Source organism: Phodopus roborovskii, unplaced genomic scaffold (genome assembly GCF_943737965.1).
Source record: "Phodopus roborovskii unplaced genomic scaffold, PHOROB, whole genome shotgun sequence".
Classification (NCBI taxonomy): domain Eukaryota; kingdom Metazoa; phylum Chordata; class Mammalia; order Rodentia; family Cricetidae; genus Phodopus; species Phodopus roborovskii.
Window position 1 is genome coordinate 18915711 of NW_026126410.1, and position 14485 is coordinate 18930195.

At 39.7% G+C, this 14485-nt stretch overlaps 1 protein-coding gene across 3 annotated transcripts in view; it reads left to right on the top strand.

Annotated features, from left to right (window-relative positions):
- Fyb1 (FYN binding protein 1) overlaps positions 1 to 14485 on the top strand; it is a 129062-nt gene that overhangs the window by 74938 nt on the left and 39639 nt on the right. For all 3 annotated transcript variants that reach the window (XM_051182503.1, XM_051182504.1, XM_051182505.1), the window contains exon 3: positions 12887 to 13043. In XM_051182503.1, the coding sequence (XP_051038460.1) occupies positions 12887 to 13043 (157 nt within the window). The remainder of the gene's footprint in view (positions 1 to 12886; positions 13044 to 14485) is intronic.

The following is a 14485-nucleotide window of genomic DNA, read 5'->3' on the forward strand; positions in this document are numbered from 1 at the left end:
GTTCCCCCCTCTGTACTGCTCCCCCTCTGCACTGCTCCCCCTCTGCAATGCTCCCCCCTCTTCAATGCTTCCCATCTGCACTGCACTGTTCCCCTCTGCACTGCTCCCCTCTGCACTGCTCCCCTCTGCACTGCTCCCCTCTGCACTGCTCCCCTCTGCACTGCTCCCCTCTGCACTGCTCCCCCTCTGCACTGCTCCCCCCCTCTTCAATGCTTCCCATCTGCACTGCACTGTTCCCCCCTCTGCACTGCTCCCCCTCTGCACTGCTCCCTGTTACAAGCAGGTTTCCTGACAGCCAGCCTGGTCCCACAGCCACGCCAGCCCAAATAACACACAGAGATGCTGTATTAGATATAAAGCTGTTGGCCTGTTATTGGCATTACTTATTGACATTTTTATCAATCTAAGTATCTCCACATGGTCTTAACTTACCGGAGAGAGGTCCAGAGTTGTTTTCTCTCGGTCCTACATTTTGAATCTCCCCCTACCTCCTCCTAGTCTCCTAGTCCCGCCTATCTTGCTTTCCTATTGGCCAACAGGGCTTTATTCACTAACCAATAACATATTTACAGATTGACATCTCCCATCATCTCCTCTTTTCTGCCTAAAATAAAAAGAAGGGTTTTAACCTTAACATAGCAAAATATATAACAAAACAGTTATCAAATAAGAGCAATAGTTAACAATGTTCAGTCCATTAACATTTAGCAAGATTTAAAGAAAATATTTTATCATCTATCCTATCTTTGCAAGTCTAAAGTCCTATCTGTAACATCTTTAATCCTAATTAAGGAAAACTATAATCATAACTATCTGTCTTCAACTCCATCAAAGACCACAGAAAGATAATATATAAACTCTAGAAATGACAGAGACAACTCACTGCCTGGTCAGTCACCCGAAGTTCTTCTATAAAGTTCCATCTTCAGCCTATAGGCCATAGTGTGTCTGGCAAACTCCTCAGCAAAGCAAGAAATTTTAAAATTTTCCCAGCTTGTCAGTCACTTTTCTTTGTGTCCTCTAGGCTGTCTGGCAGACTCTTCCATGAAGCAGAAACTCTGTAGCAATGTCCATCTTGTTTTAGCGGTCACTTTTCTGTGGGTCCTGCATAAAGTCAAACAGTCCAGACAAGAGCAGTATCTTGCCCAAATGGCTAGTCTTGCCATATTGAAAGCAAACTCCATAACGCATTTTCTTCGATGTCCATCTTCCTTTCTGACAGGAACAATTATGTCTCACTGTTAAGAAAAACCCAAAACCATTTTAAATGCCATATTCTGTAGGTCTTTGAAAGATTTGAAGAATGCCTAATCATCTTAAATACATTTATGTATATCTAGAAAACCTAACTAACTTAACTATAAGTTTTGACTATCATAGGTAACTATATATAATCTGTGTTAAATTATACATTACATTTATAAATGAGCTATGTAAACACAATACCTAAACAAAAGGAGAAATATACATATCACAAAACTGACCTTAAATTGTATCAATAAATGAAAATTCATTTTAACACAAAGTAATCATATCTATACCATAATCCCCTTTTTACCTTTAAAGAGATTGGTTATGGTCATTAACCATATATAACCAACACCATAAAAATGAAAACAAACATTTATAAACAATATTTGGGAATTTGGGAGTCGTTCTTTCCAAACTGCTTCCTGCTGGTAGGGAGCACTGTCTTGGGGCATCCTAAGAAGATGCAGAAATCCTGGCTGTAGTGGTCTGCAAGACTGCCTTGTCCCAGCTGTTTTAAATGTTGGATCATCTGGGACGCTGTTTCAGGGGGTCCTGGGACGCTGTTTCAGGGGGTCTGACTTGATCAAACCATGTTAGTCTGGAAGGAATCCACAGATTTTTATTTTCTGTGGAAACAAAAAATAGAAATCCTTTTCCCCAGTAACCTGTCCTTGAACTTAAATTTAGAAGTCAAAGCATTTTTAAAATATATAAATTTGAATAATCCAGCAGCATTTCTTTTTACAATTGTTGCTATTTCCTTAGCAGTTAAACAATACAAACACAACACAATACCATACAGTATCCAAAGTATCACTGTGCTTTCCATCTTTATGTGGCTTTTTTATTAATCATTTTTTTCTACTTCTATCTTTTCATTTTTTTGAGATAGAGTTTCTATTGTGGTTTAATAAAGATCAGGAGAAACAAGTAGGTGGAATAGATGTTTATTCAGTGAGAAATAACTTACAACATAGACAGATGAACACCAGCAGGTTCTTGGCCCCAAGGATGCCTCTGGATATTCTCCTATTCTGGTGCTGCAAGCAAGAGTGCTCCTGGAGCCCGTCCTCTGACTTAGTTCCCCCAGGTAATGTCTGTCCCTGTCCCCAACCCCAATGGGTGTGGTCTGTGCCACAGGTGCGGATAAAGTGAATATCTCACTAAAATTCCCCTTTTAGTCATAGAAAAGTTTTAGGCTCAATACAAAACTATAATACAAAACAGTGAATAACAAGTGTGCTCTAAGAAAAGGAAAATTGAGAACATACAAACTTAAGGCCTAACTATCTAGTCCTAGGGTGAAGGCAAAATGGGGTTTACAATAGAGTTGTCCTAAGCTGGAAAGCTTAAGTGTAGTCCCTAACATATCTAACTAGGAAGAGAGAATAACAGTTGTGATAGTTTAATATTCAACCTCATCAAAGACCTGAGAAGGAAAATAGCAATACTAGGGTAGGCAGGAAGTGCGGATGGGCAACTTCCAAATGGTGCAGCAAGGACAGAAACAGCATGCTACCTGGTCAGTCACCCAAGGTCTCACAGCAACGTTGGTACAGCCAGTTTTGGCTAAGGCCTAGAGTACCCGACAGACCATAACAACAGCAGGGAGGTAGAAAGGCTGTCTTACTCTGACTTGGCAAGTTTCAGAAGTCCTTTATGTTTGTCTCCTGTGAGCACATAGACCCACATGTCCAAATCAGTGGTCGAGGTGAGGGCAGTTCTTTGCCCAAGACGGACAAAGTGAATATCTCACTACAGGTTTCTCTGTGTAACTTTGGCTGCCCTGGAATTCACTGCATATACCATGTTTACTTTGAAATTACAGAGATTTGCTTGCCTCTGTCTCCCAAGTGCTGGAATTAAAGACATGTGCCACCAATGCCTCAGTTACTCTTTTTGTATTTTTTCTTTTCTTTTCTCTTCTCTCCTCTTCTTTTCTTTTCTTTTTTAAACCAGCTGCTCATACACACCATTGAATTGTTAGCAGTGTTTCTTAAAAGCCCTGCCGGGTTTTTTTTTTTTTTTTTTCCTGCTATGCTGAGTCAGGAAAGCTCCCTTAAAGGAGCCTCGCAAATCTCTGCTTGCCTTGAGCAAAACAGAGTCCAACCGAGAAAAATGCTGCAATCAAGAAGCCTTGCTTATCTGTGTTCTTTTGTTTGAAAACCCTTTTTTAAGCTTCTGTTAAGTTTTAAGTGGAAGTTCTCGGGTCCACGTTGGGGCCCACATTGTGGCATCATTTTGTTACAATGAGCAGGTTTCCCCACAGCCTGCCTGGTCCCACAGCCGCGCCAGGCCAAATTACACACAGAGATGCTGTATTAGATATAATACTGTTGGCCTGTTATTAGCATTACTTACTGGCTAGCTCTGTCTTAAATATTATTTCTATCAATCTAAGTATCTCCACATGGTCTTATCTTACTGGAGAGAGGGTCCAAAGTTGTTCTCTCTCCGTCTTACATTTTGAATCTTCCCCTATCTCCTCCTTGTCTCCTAGTCCCGCCTGTCTTGCTTTCCTATTGGCCAACAGTGCTTTATTCACTAACCACTAAGAGAAACATATTTACAGATTGACATCTCCCATCACCACCTCTTCACTGCACTGCTCCCCCTCTGCACTGCTCCCCCTCTGCACTGCACTGCTCCCCTCCGCACTGCTCCCCCTCTGCACTGCTCCCCCTCTGCACTGCACTGCTCCCCTCCGCACTGCTCCCCTCTGCACTGCTCCCCCTCTGCACTGCACTGTTCCCTCTCTGCAGTGCACTGCTCTTTGGTATTTCCAATTCCTCTCTTCTGTGTCTACCCTGCCATTCTCTTCTGTAGGGCTTGACTTGTAAGTTGTCCTTTTGTGATATCTTTTGACTTGGGACCCCTTCTTTCTACATAGGTATATTTCTAAAAAGAGCAATGACAACAGCAGTCATTTTCATAGCAGAAGCAACAAACCCTTTTCATCTGAGTCATTTCTTCTTGCCTAGTCTGCCCCTGAGGTTAATTCTTAGCTATACTAGTTGTCCATTTATCTATCTTTCTTTGGACTTGCACCCAAAATACCCACTTTGTCCAGGCCTGGAGGGAGGCGCTGGATGGTCTTCTGGTCTTTTTTCCAATGCCTGGTCTAGTGATCTACATTAGCCCAGTTAAAACCCCACAGTTATAGTAGAAACAAACAGCCTTCCTGAATAAACCACTAGTCAGGCAAATTTCCTTAATACATATTTTCTTTGTAGCATTTCCTCTTTCTTTACTTAAAAAAAATAAAAAAACCAATGTATTACTCAGGAGGCAGAGGTAGGCTATCTCTGAGTTCAGAGTCAGTTTGGTTTATAGATTGAGTTCCAGTATAGCCAGGACTACATAGAAAAACCCTGCCTAAAAAAAAAAAAAAAGAAAGAAAGAAAGAAAGGAAAAAAGAAAGAAAGAAAGAAAGAAAGAAAGAAAGAAAGAAAGAAAGAAAGAAAACTTGTTGAAGTAGAAGATAAAATAGAGGTTACTAGCAGCTCTAGATGGGGCACATGGTGACAAGGGCTACAGGTACACTAAGACTCACCAGGCAAGAGAGTGAGCTCTTGTGTTCTGTTACATGGAAGGGGGCTGTTTACAAAACCATGGTTGATATATCAAAATAACCAAAGGAGATGATTTAGGATCTCCTTCTTACAAAGAAATAATAAATTTGTGAGGTCAGAGATGATCTAAATATCCTAGGTTTCTCATTAATACAATGTATAAGTATACAAATATCACATGTATTGTAGACATCTGTCTACTAAAATCTATTTTAAGAGAAGATGTCTGCCACAAACTGATATAGGCTGAGTATCACTAATCTTAAAATCTAAAATCTTTAATGCCATGAAGTGGAATGTCTTTTAAAGTTCCATCATGGCACCAAAGTACAAGCCCTATACCTCGTCTCCTTTTTAACATAAATTTGTTTGTTGTTTATTGGAGGGCATTTGCATGCAAAGGACAATTTTCAGGTTGTTCTCTCCTTCCACCATGTGGGTTCCAAATATCAAACTCAGGTTGCCAGACATGGCAGCAAGTTTTGTTACCTAATGAGCCAAGTTATCAACCTCCCACCTCTTTAGGTAAACTGAAAATGCTGTATAAAATTCCATTCATGCTGTCTCTGGGACATCAGAAACATGGGAAGAAGATTAGAAAAGTCAGGCCTGGGGTAGGAGCAGATGCCCCAAAGCAGATTGGAAGCTAGCTCACCCTCTTCCCTCTCTCCCCACATTCCCGTACCTGGGCAGGAGTTGGGGTAGTCTCTTCCCGTGTACTCTACGTAGTGAAAAGAGAAAGGGGAAACTGCCAGTTATTTTCAAGAAAGAAATCCATAAATCCTTGCATCGTTTTTAAAAAGGTTTTGGAATCCCACATTCGGGAGGCAGAGGCAGAATTACCATGAGTTCAAGACCAGCCTTGGCAGGATAGTGCTTACCAGGCCAGCCTAGACTCCAGTGCAGGGCTGTGGAGTAGCCATGGGGAGAGAAGACTTGAATCCTGAGCTGCTCCTGCAGAAAGGCGTGACTCAAGGGTGTAGACTGCTTGTCATGGGAGGGTCCCTCCTACATCTGGAATAGTGTCCGTGAATAGCATCTGCCAACCCCACAGCACATGGGGGTTCCTGAGAGACAGAGCCATGTATTCCCCTACTGTATGCTCTTGAACTTGCCCAAAGTGTTGAGCAGAAGACGAAGGACCCTGCTGGGCCTCCATCTACAAAGTGTTTGTTTAGTTGGCCTTTCTGTCTCAGCAGAGCCACCCTTTGGTCTACCCTTGAGCAGTTTGGCTGTCCATCTGAGTTCAGCTCAAAGGCTCTGACCTGACAAGAGGAACCCTGCTGAGAAAAGCCAAGCCCAGCTATTGTCTCTGCTCCCCTCTGTTGTCTCTTGATTTGCATCTGTCACCTTGAACTGAAAAGCAATATATCAACTTGCCAATTTGCATTCCCTCCCTGGCCCATCTCCTTCCCAGTTTATCTATATAGGTGTTGTTTGATGATGGAATGATGACTCTTGTGTTCTTCTAAAAGTGTTCCTCTGCCATCAGGCTATGATGGCAGTGGCTGGGGCTGCCTCTGTTACTGTCTCACAGCTTGCAGGCCTGTAGGCTGGCAATGCCCATGTGGGACTGGAAAATACTTGCATTCTCCAGGAGTGGGATAATTCAGGTTTCCCTCTGCAGAGAATGATGGCCCAGAGTCCATCGTGACTACACACCAAGCATGGCTGCCAGACTCTAAAGGGAGAAGTGATACTTTCTTACCTTTGAACCTGGGTCCTGGGTACAGTGGGCTTACTTCAAGGTTCTAACCTGGCCTCCACAGTGGGTGGATGATCTCTTAGCTGCGATCTTGCTTTTGAGCTCAGCTGTCTATACTACTCCTGTGCCGGAAGGACATGGACACTCTCATTAAAGTCTCCTGAGACTTAAAAAAAAATCCCTTCATGCTCTGTAAATAAAGTATACATAATGCATTATCTCCATGTTTCTTTGCATTTAGGTCATATCTCCAATATACTCATTATGTACACAAAAATATTCCTAAGTATGAAACAAATTCATCATAAGCATTTATTTCCAATAAAGGATACTTAACTAGAATAGCCCCAAGGTGTATTTTTTTTTTTTTGCATAAACAGAATTTCTTGTTTCTCTGCTTAACTCTAGAGTTTTATTTAGCTTACTAGTTGCAAACCCTCAAAAAATGGAAGATATTATGGGAAGACCTTGGCTTACTGTTTATGTATTTGTCTCAGTAGTGGCCTTGCACAATAACCAGCCACAGGCATACATTTTCAGCCTATTGTCAAAAGCATGGTCTGGCCCAACTTCCCCAGACAGTCTAAATGTCTACTTCTGCCTCAATTTACACCATCCTCTAGAATGCTGCCACTGCAGGATAGGATTTATTCCTTCTCTACATGTAGATGCTATATTTGCATGTCACATCGATATTATTCATAAAGTGTTCTCAGAAGAGTTCTAAGCTCTTATCATTCCCTCAAAAAATAAAACTGTTCATCAGATTTCTAAATTTGAGTTCTAGTGTTTTTTATCCTATGCATGTTATAAGTACTCTTTTTGAAACAGTGTGTGTGTGTGTGTTGTATGTGAAGTATGTGCACATGTGTATGTAGGCACACATGTTTCTACACACAGGAAGAGGCCAGATGAAGACAGGGGGTATCCTGCTCTCTCCCTCTCTGCTCTATTCCTTTGAGATGATGTCTCTCATTGAATCTGGCTAGAGCTGAACTGACAGCCAGCAATTCCCAGCATCCTCTCTGCTCCTACAGGTGCACACAGCCACACCCAATTTTATGTGGTTACTGGGGATTTGAATTGCAGCTCTTTATGCTTGCACACAAACACCAAACACATTTGAGATATCTCCCTAGTCATAACATTACTTTTACCATCAGAAGAAAAGACATTTGGGTCTTCTACCCAAATATGTTCTTAGAGCAGAAAAACAATGCTTTGTAATCTACAAGCATCCTACAAAGAGCTCATTTTATATGTAGATTTTCTTTCTTTTTAAAGTACTTAAATATTATTTTCAATGTTAAACATTAGCTAATTAATATTTAACATCATTTTAAAGGGAACAATGCAAAAATCCACAATCTAATTAAATTCCTGCAAAATTTGAAATTCATGTTACTTTATGCATTGAAAATAAATATTTTGCCTTTATATAATTAAACATCCAACAAGGGACCAGAGAGATGGCTCAGCAGTTAAGAGCACTGGCTGTTCTTCCAGAGGACCTGGGTTCAATTCCCAGAACCAACATGGCAGCTCACAACTGTCTGTAACCCCAAGATCTAACACCCTCACTCAGACATACACGCATGTATATAAAATAAAAATAAGTACATTTAAAAAACAGCCAACAAAGTTGTTATTGGGAAAGGAATTTTCTAAGAGTTAATGGAGTGCTGTCAAGAAGGAGCATCAGAAAGAAGCACTTGCCCTCACACCTGAAGACACAAGTTCAGTCCCTGAGAACTACGTACGCGGTGGAAGAGAGGTCTGACTCCTGCAAACTGTTCTCTGACTTCCTCGTGTGTGAAATGACATGTTCACACACACACACACACACACACACACACACACACACACACACACACGAATACATTTTGAGTAGTAAAAATAAATTCAGAACAATAATTTGACACTGTGGATGTTAAAGTCACAGATACACTGAGAAGTTGAAGATGTGACTGCAAAGTGGCCTTTTTTCAGAATCGTTTTGATCTCTCCCTCTTCACCGCTATCCTAATTTGGCCATGACTACCTATGTGACACCACTGTTTCAATATTACTTTTCTTTCCATTTTGATGGGCCAGTATAAGCTGGCTAACATTGTCTTGGCACTTTGCTTTCAAATCAAATCTTTCTTACTAATATAGTTCCCATGCTCCGACTTCAACTAACCTGCTTTACAAAATTTCCCATCCATTACAGTTTACAAATCCTTTGAAGATAAGAACAGAAGATACTAAATTAAGGCAAGCAAACATACTGTAAAACCAGACTCCTTAACTCTAAGGCACAGAGGTTTCAAGACCTTACCCCTGAAAGCGCTGGGTGTGTTCTGAGTGTTTTCAAAGTGCTTTTAGGTACACAGCAGAACTACCTATGTACCAATATTCTGTAAATGTTTTATATTCTAACAAATAAAATCATAAAACGGAATATGTGCTTTTTGAACTACTTATCTCAATAAGATGCTATATTTCTTTATAAATTAATAGTTTAATGTTTATAAGAGATGCCCATCACACAGATGGAACCATTTCTTCTGGTGCTCTTAAAAGTCAAGAATGACAATGTGGTATCTGTTTCACTACACACGAGGGTGGATTTACAGAGAACTAAACTTTCAATTCTTAGTCACTTCTAAAATTTTCTACCATTAGAACCAGGAGCATAATTGATTTGGGGAGAAAGATTCTGTTTTTCTTTTTATACATTGTAATCTCATCACATAAGATATCCTGCATTGCTATGTTCTGAGACCACGCTTAAGGGCAGGGCCAATGACACTTAACTCCCTCAGACTCATGGAAGGCCTTTCCAATTCTTTTCCTTTTGACAAAATGGCCCTGGTATCCCACCCAACCAGGTGTGCCATAGCATTAGAATCATTTTTCATAGATGTAAATGAATTTTTGCAGTATTTGAACATGACCATAAATTTTGCAAAGCAAAATAGTTCCGCACCCCTTCCTAGTGTACAGGAAGATGTTAACATATAATGAGGCATACGAACAGTTAACAGTTATTTTAGTGCCTCATTAAGTCTTACCCTTCATTTTTAGCAATTTCCCATGGTCATCTTTATTTCAAACTCATTCTCTCTCTCTCTCTCTCTCTCTCTCTCTCTCTCTCTCTCTCTCTCTCTCTCTGAGTCTGTCAACCTCCAGCCTTGATGCACTCTCAGGCAAGCCCTGCCTGCTGGTTCACCACCATTTGAGACTCATGAGCTTCTGCTCCAAGTTCAATGGAAAAGCAAGCACACCCTTCCAAAATGACTCTGGCTATTATAACTAATGGACAGCAGGTGGAGTCAGGGCAAGGAGAACAGGAGGTGTTTACCATAGATGCTTCTTCACAAAGACCCACTAGCCTGAGTACAGGCAGGTAGGCCTATAAGTTTCAGAGTATGCCTTTTGTTGGTGCTTCCAAGTCAAAAGACTTGACATTGCCCAGGCCTTGTCTGTGACTCCCCAATTCCAGACCTTAGTTTACTCACATATGGAAATGGGTCCTGTTTGCCAATTTTTTTTCTGTGAAATATAAGTCTCAGATGGTCAATAAACATTTTTATATGTTATTAATATTCACGCACAGCAGCTTATTCTCTTTGGTTACAAATCACTTATTTTTAAAATAGCAAAACATTGTTTCATCTGTCCAATAATCTAATATTTATGTTCCAGTGAAAGAGGCATTTCAAATCAATAAGCACAGTCATGGGCCATATAATATTATATCAGCCAACCCAAGGTTACATGGACCACAGTGGTTCCATAAGATTATTAGTTAAGATAAAGTACCTCATTGGATATTGATCAGTTTGAGTCAGTTCCTTACATACTTTCAAACTGATAGAATGCTGTGTTTTTGTCAAGGTGAGTTTTAGATATTTTTAAAAATATAAACAAACAGGAGCAAGAGCTAAATTGAATTGTATTCCATTTGTCCATGTGAGAAGCAAAAAGATTGCTATTCTTTAACATTTTACTTTTAATTGTGTGTGTGAGTATATGCATATGTGTATGAATGCAAGTGTGAAGTCAGGTTCCAACAGAGTCTAGGAGAGGCTGTTCGATCCCCTGGAGCTGGAGGTACAGGTAGCTGTCAGTTGTCCTGAGATGGGTGCTGTGAACTAGACGCAAGCCATCTGCAAGAGCAGTACACACTGCCAACCACCGGGCCATCTCTCTAGCCCTAAGATTAATATTTCTAATAAAGACATCATATAAATGGATAAGAGTAAGCAAATGTTATGTAAAATATAGACAAATAATTGAACGGATTAAGCATTTTAAAAGCAACATAGCTATACATATGGAAAAGTTACACTACTGTTTAAATTGATGTAAAAATTAACACATTTCCCAAGATGACATTCTCTTTCCCTCTTAAAAGTCACTACCACAAAGCAAGGAAGATAAGAGACACAGACTCCATATTGAATGAAACTAGGTGGAACAAACAACTTAAAGCATAAAATATCAAGCCTGAAAAGTAAATGGAGATTTAGGCAACAGGAAAAGAGTAGTCAACGGGAGCAGGGAAGGTGCAAAGCCAGTTGTGCTTACTCCCCCATTAAGCAGCAGGATATTTTAGGCTGTAGCTGAGACATGTTTAACCACAAGTTCTCATGAAAAGCTACTGACAGTCAGGGGGGAAGGGAGCTGGTGCCTGTGTGTTTATATGAATGTAGTAAATGTTACCAATAGAAAGGAAAAAGGGCACATGACATCCAAATAACGAAATAAATAATCTTTGCTTCCAATCCCCTATTGCCAGTTATTGTACCTGGTGGCCAATCTTATTGTAATCAGTGAGTGAGTCCAGCACCCACCTAATTGTTGATTGATATTTTCAGCTAATCATTAAGCAAACATAAGATAATAAAGTTACCTTGTGTATGAGGTGAATGAGTGCTTTGCTGGGTTAGAAAACAACTATTAATATTTGAGTTAGAAAATAACTATAAATATTTGACTAAGCACTAAAAATGCACTTGTTACACTGGTCATAATTGATAACTAGAGAAGGCACTCTTAAGTCTAAATTGCATTGCCAGCATCTTCTCTATCAGTTTCTCAAAATAAAGATGAGAAAACAATGACGGAAGCATGGTGCTTTCAATTTCTATGAAAAAAAAATATGTGCTTATACAGTCCAGTTCCATTAACTGTAACGTCAGAGAGAATGCCAGCAACACCCAGTTACACAGTATTTCCCCCTTTCACTGTGCATATCACAATTTATATAACAATTTACATGGATTAAATGTATTTAACTATTATATACTTCCTCGAAATTGTTCTATTCCTGTTGGGTTCCTCGTACCTAGAACAGAACTTGGCATTTTTGTAGGCATTCTACAAATATTTATTAAATGAAAAATAAAACATTGAACTTACTCTTTGTCAGACACTATCCTCAGTGTTTTGTATATGTTGGGCTATAACATATGTTGGGTCACAGAACCCTATACATCATTATTACATCGTATAAATGTAACCAGCGAGTAATTGATCCAAGCCAGGATTTAACCCCATGCATTCAGTTCACACTCTTTACCACAGAATATTCTCTTAGACTATCAGAGACATATTGTTGGCAAAGAGAAATCCCAGGATGAATGTGATGTTGCAGAATTGAAAAGCAATAGAGAACTGTATTAGCACTTGGGCAGCAGGGGATTCAAAGACAAGTGAATCTCTTTGAGTCCTGGGCCAGCCTGGTCTACACGAGATCCTGTCTCAAAACTCAAAATAAAATAAAAGGCAACAGGGTCATGTTAGAAGAATTGAACAGAGACAGTATACTGGAGCTGACAAATGCCATACATTTGCATAAAAATGCTCAAAAATACAAGCAATTTAGTAGGCATTGTTAGGTGGTGGGAATATGGGCAATTCATACTTCAGTGCTCTTAATATCATATTATAGTTTTAACAATGTATATGATTTACTTGTGGGATGACTTAATGGGCTTTCACATAAAAAAACATAGCTCAAACAAAATATAATTTGTTAAAAGTTCAAAGAGCGTGTCAAAACAAGTGTGTTGTCTATGAGAATAGATCTCTTTGGTCGAAAATGCAGATCCAATGGAAAAAAAATAAAGTATATTTGTAAATTCATGAAGAATGTAGTATAAAGTTGATGTACAATTGTTCACAAAATCAAGAGTGTCAAAATTAAGGTTTATAAAAATCCCAGAAAGGGCAATATACATAAAATATTAGATATTTTAAAGCATTCACTCCACAAGGAATATACATTTTTAATGTTCTATTCAAGATTGTCCCTGCATGTTTGGACCATTTGATGATTTGTCTTAATTTACTATCCTTTGCGTTTTAGGTACCAGCAAAAGTCAGACACCTTACTCAACAACTTCCCTGCCACCACCTCCAATGTCCCATCCAACCATTCAGCCACCACTGCCAGCGTCTCATCCAACACAACCGCCAGTCCCAAGCCTACCCCCCAGAAACATTAAGCCTCCCCTTGACCTGAAGTAAGTAAAGGATTGTCTTACAATTTTATCACCAATATCTTGCCTTGGGTTTCCAAATTATTTATGTCTGGGTGCAAAAACATCTATGGAAAACTTCTGTGGTGCTTTAGTGGGTGTTTGGCACGAAAGTGGTCAGTACAGTGATATTCCACTATAATAGTATTCGCTGACTTCACCTTAGCCCCCCCCCCCACACCAAACAGTTAGTTGGTCTTTTGTCCATAATCTACAGGGTAAAATTATATTGAGATCTTCCTTAAGTGCTTCACATTTCAGCAAATTAAAAACCCATTTATTATGAGTACCCATGACTATTTTTTTGCTTCTTAACACTTCCATAGGAGTTTAAAGTTAGTAACTAAGGATTCATGAGTAGCTTGGTGTGTTTTATCTTCTATGTGGGCTGCTCTGCATATGCATATTAACATTGTGCCCCTCCAGGCATTTCCGTCTCTAGATGTTTCATTGAAAACTCAAACATCTTGAGAGATTCTGCTATCAAATAAGACATCTGTTTGCTACTATATTAAGGCTAAATAAATGTTAGCTTAATTAAAGTAACAAGTATATAGTCTCTTAAACATTTCATTTCCATATAAATTATTTTTTCATATGCATAAAATAATATTTCTTATTCCTAATTTTCCTTACCCTCTAGTAAATATAACTTTTTGAATTTATGTATCAGAATTTCTTTTTCATGTATTTATTTTTATTTTACTTTTTTTGCTTGGTTTTGTCTGAGACAAATCCTCACTGTGCTTCTCTGGCTGGCCTAGAACTCACTACATAGCCCAGGCTGGCTTTGATCTTAGGAAGGTCCCATTGTCTCCCCCTCTCAAGTGTTAGATTACAGGCATGGGCACCAGTGAGCCCACGACCCTAACACTTCCTAAGTCTGTTACATATCTCCATCCCAGACACCAGCTTCAGTAAAGCCTCTAAGTATGGCATAATTTTAGTATGAAACCTTCACAAATAACTCAAATGTGACTTCTGAAGACTGATAAGACTTGGAGGTCAGTCATCATTTTATTAAGGACATTAAGGGAAGGAAGGGTCTTTGACACTCTATTTACTGCTTTCAGAGTCCTCCAGACCACACACATATCTAATGACTCATTAAAAGGACTCACAGAACTCAGTGTACATGAGAAACTAGTATTCATTAAGGTAAAGAAGGGGAAGGGACAGCCAGCAGGTGGCACTGTCTAAGCACAGGCTTCCATACAGAGAGCATAACTGTGAAACACAGTGGGTGACTCGGCAGCCGCCAGCTGAAGCCGACCAGAGATGGTAGAAACTGCACGGTTTCCACAGGGAGCAGAGAAGTTGTCTCATAGGTTTCTTGGGCCTAGCAGCTATCAGAAGACCAGAAGTCTAGAAAGCAAGCAAGCATTCATATCAGTCACATGATTGATAAGGTCTCAAACAGCAAAATA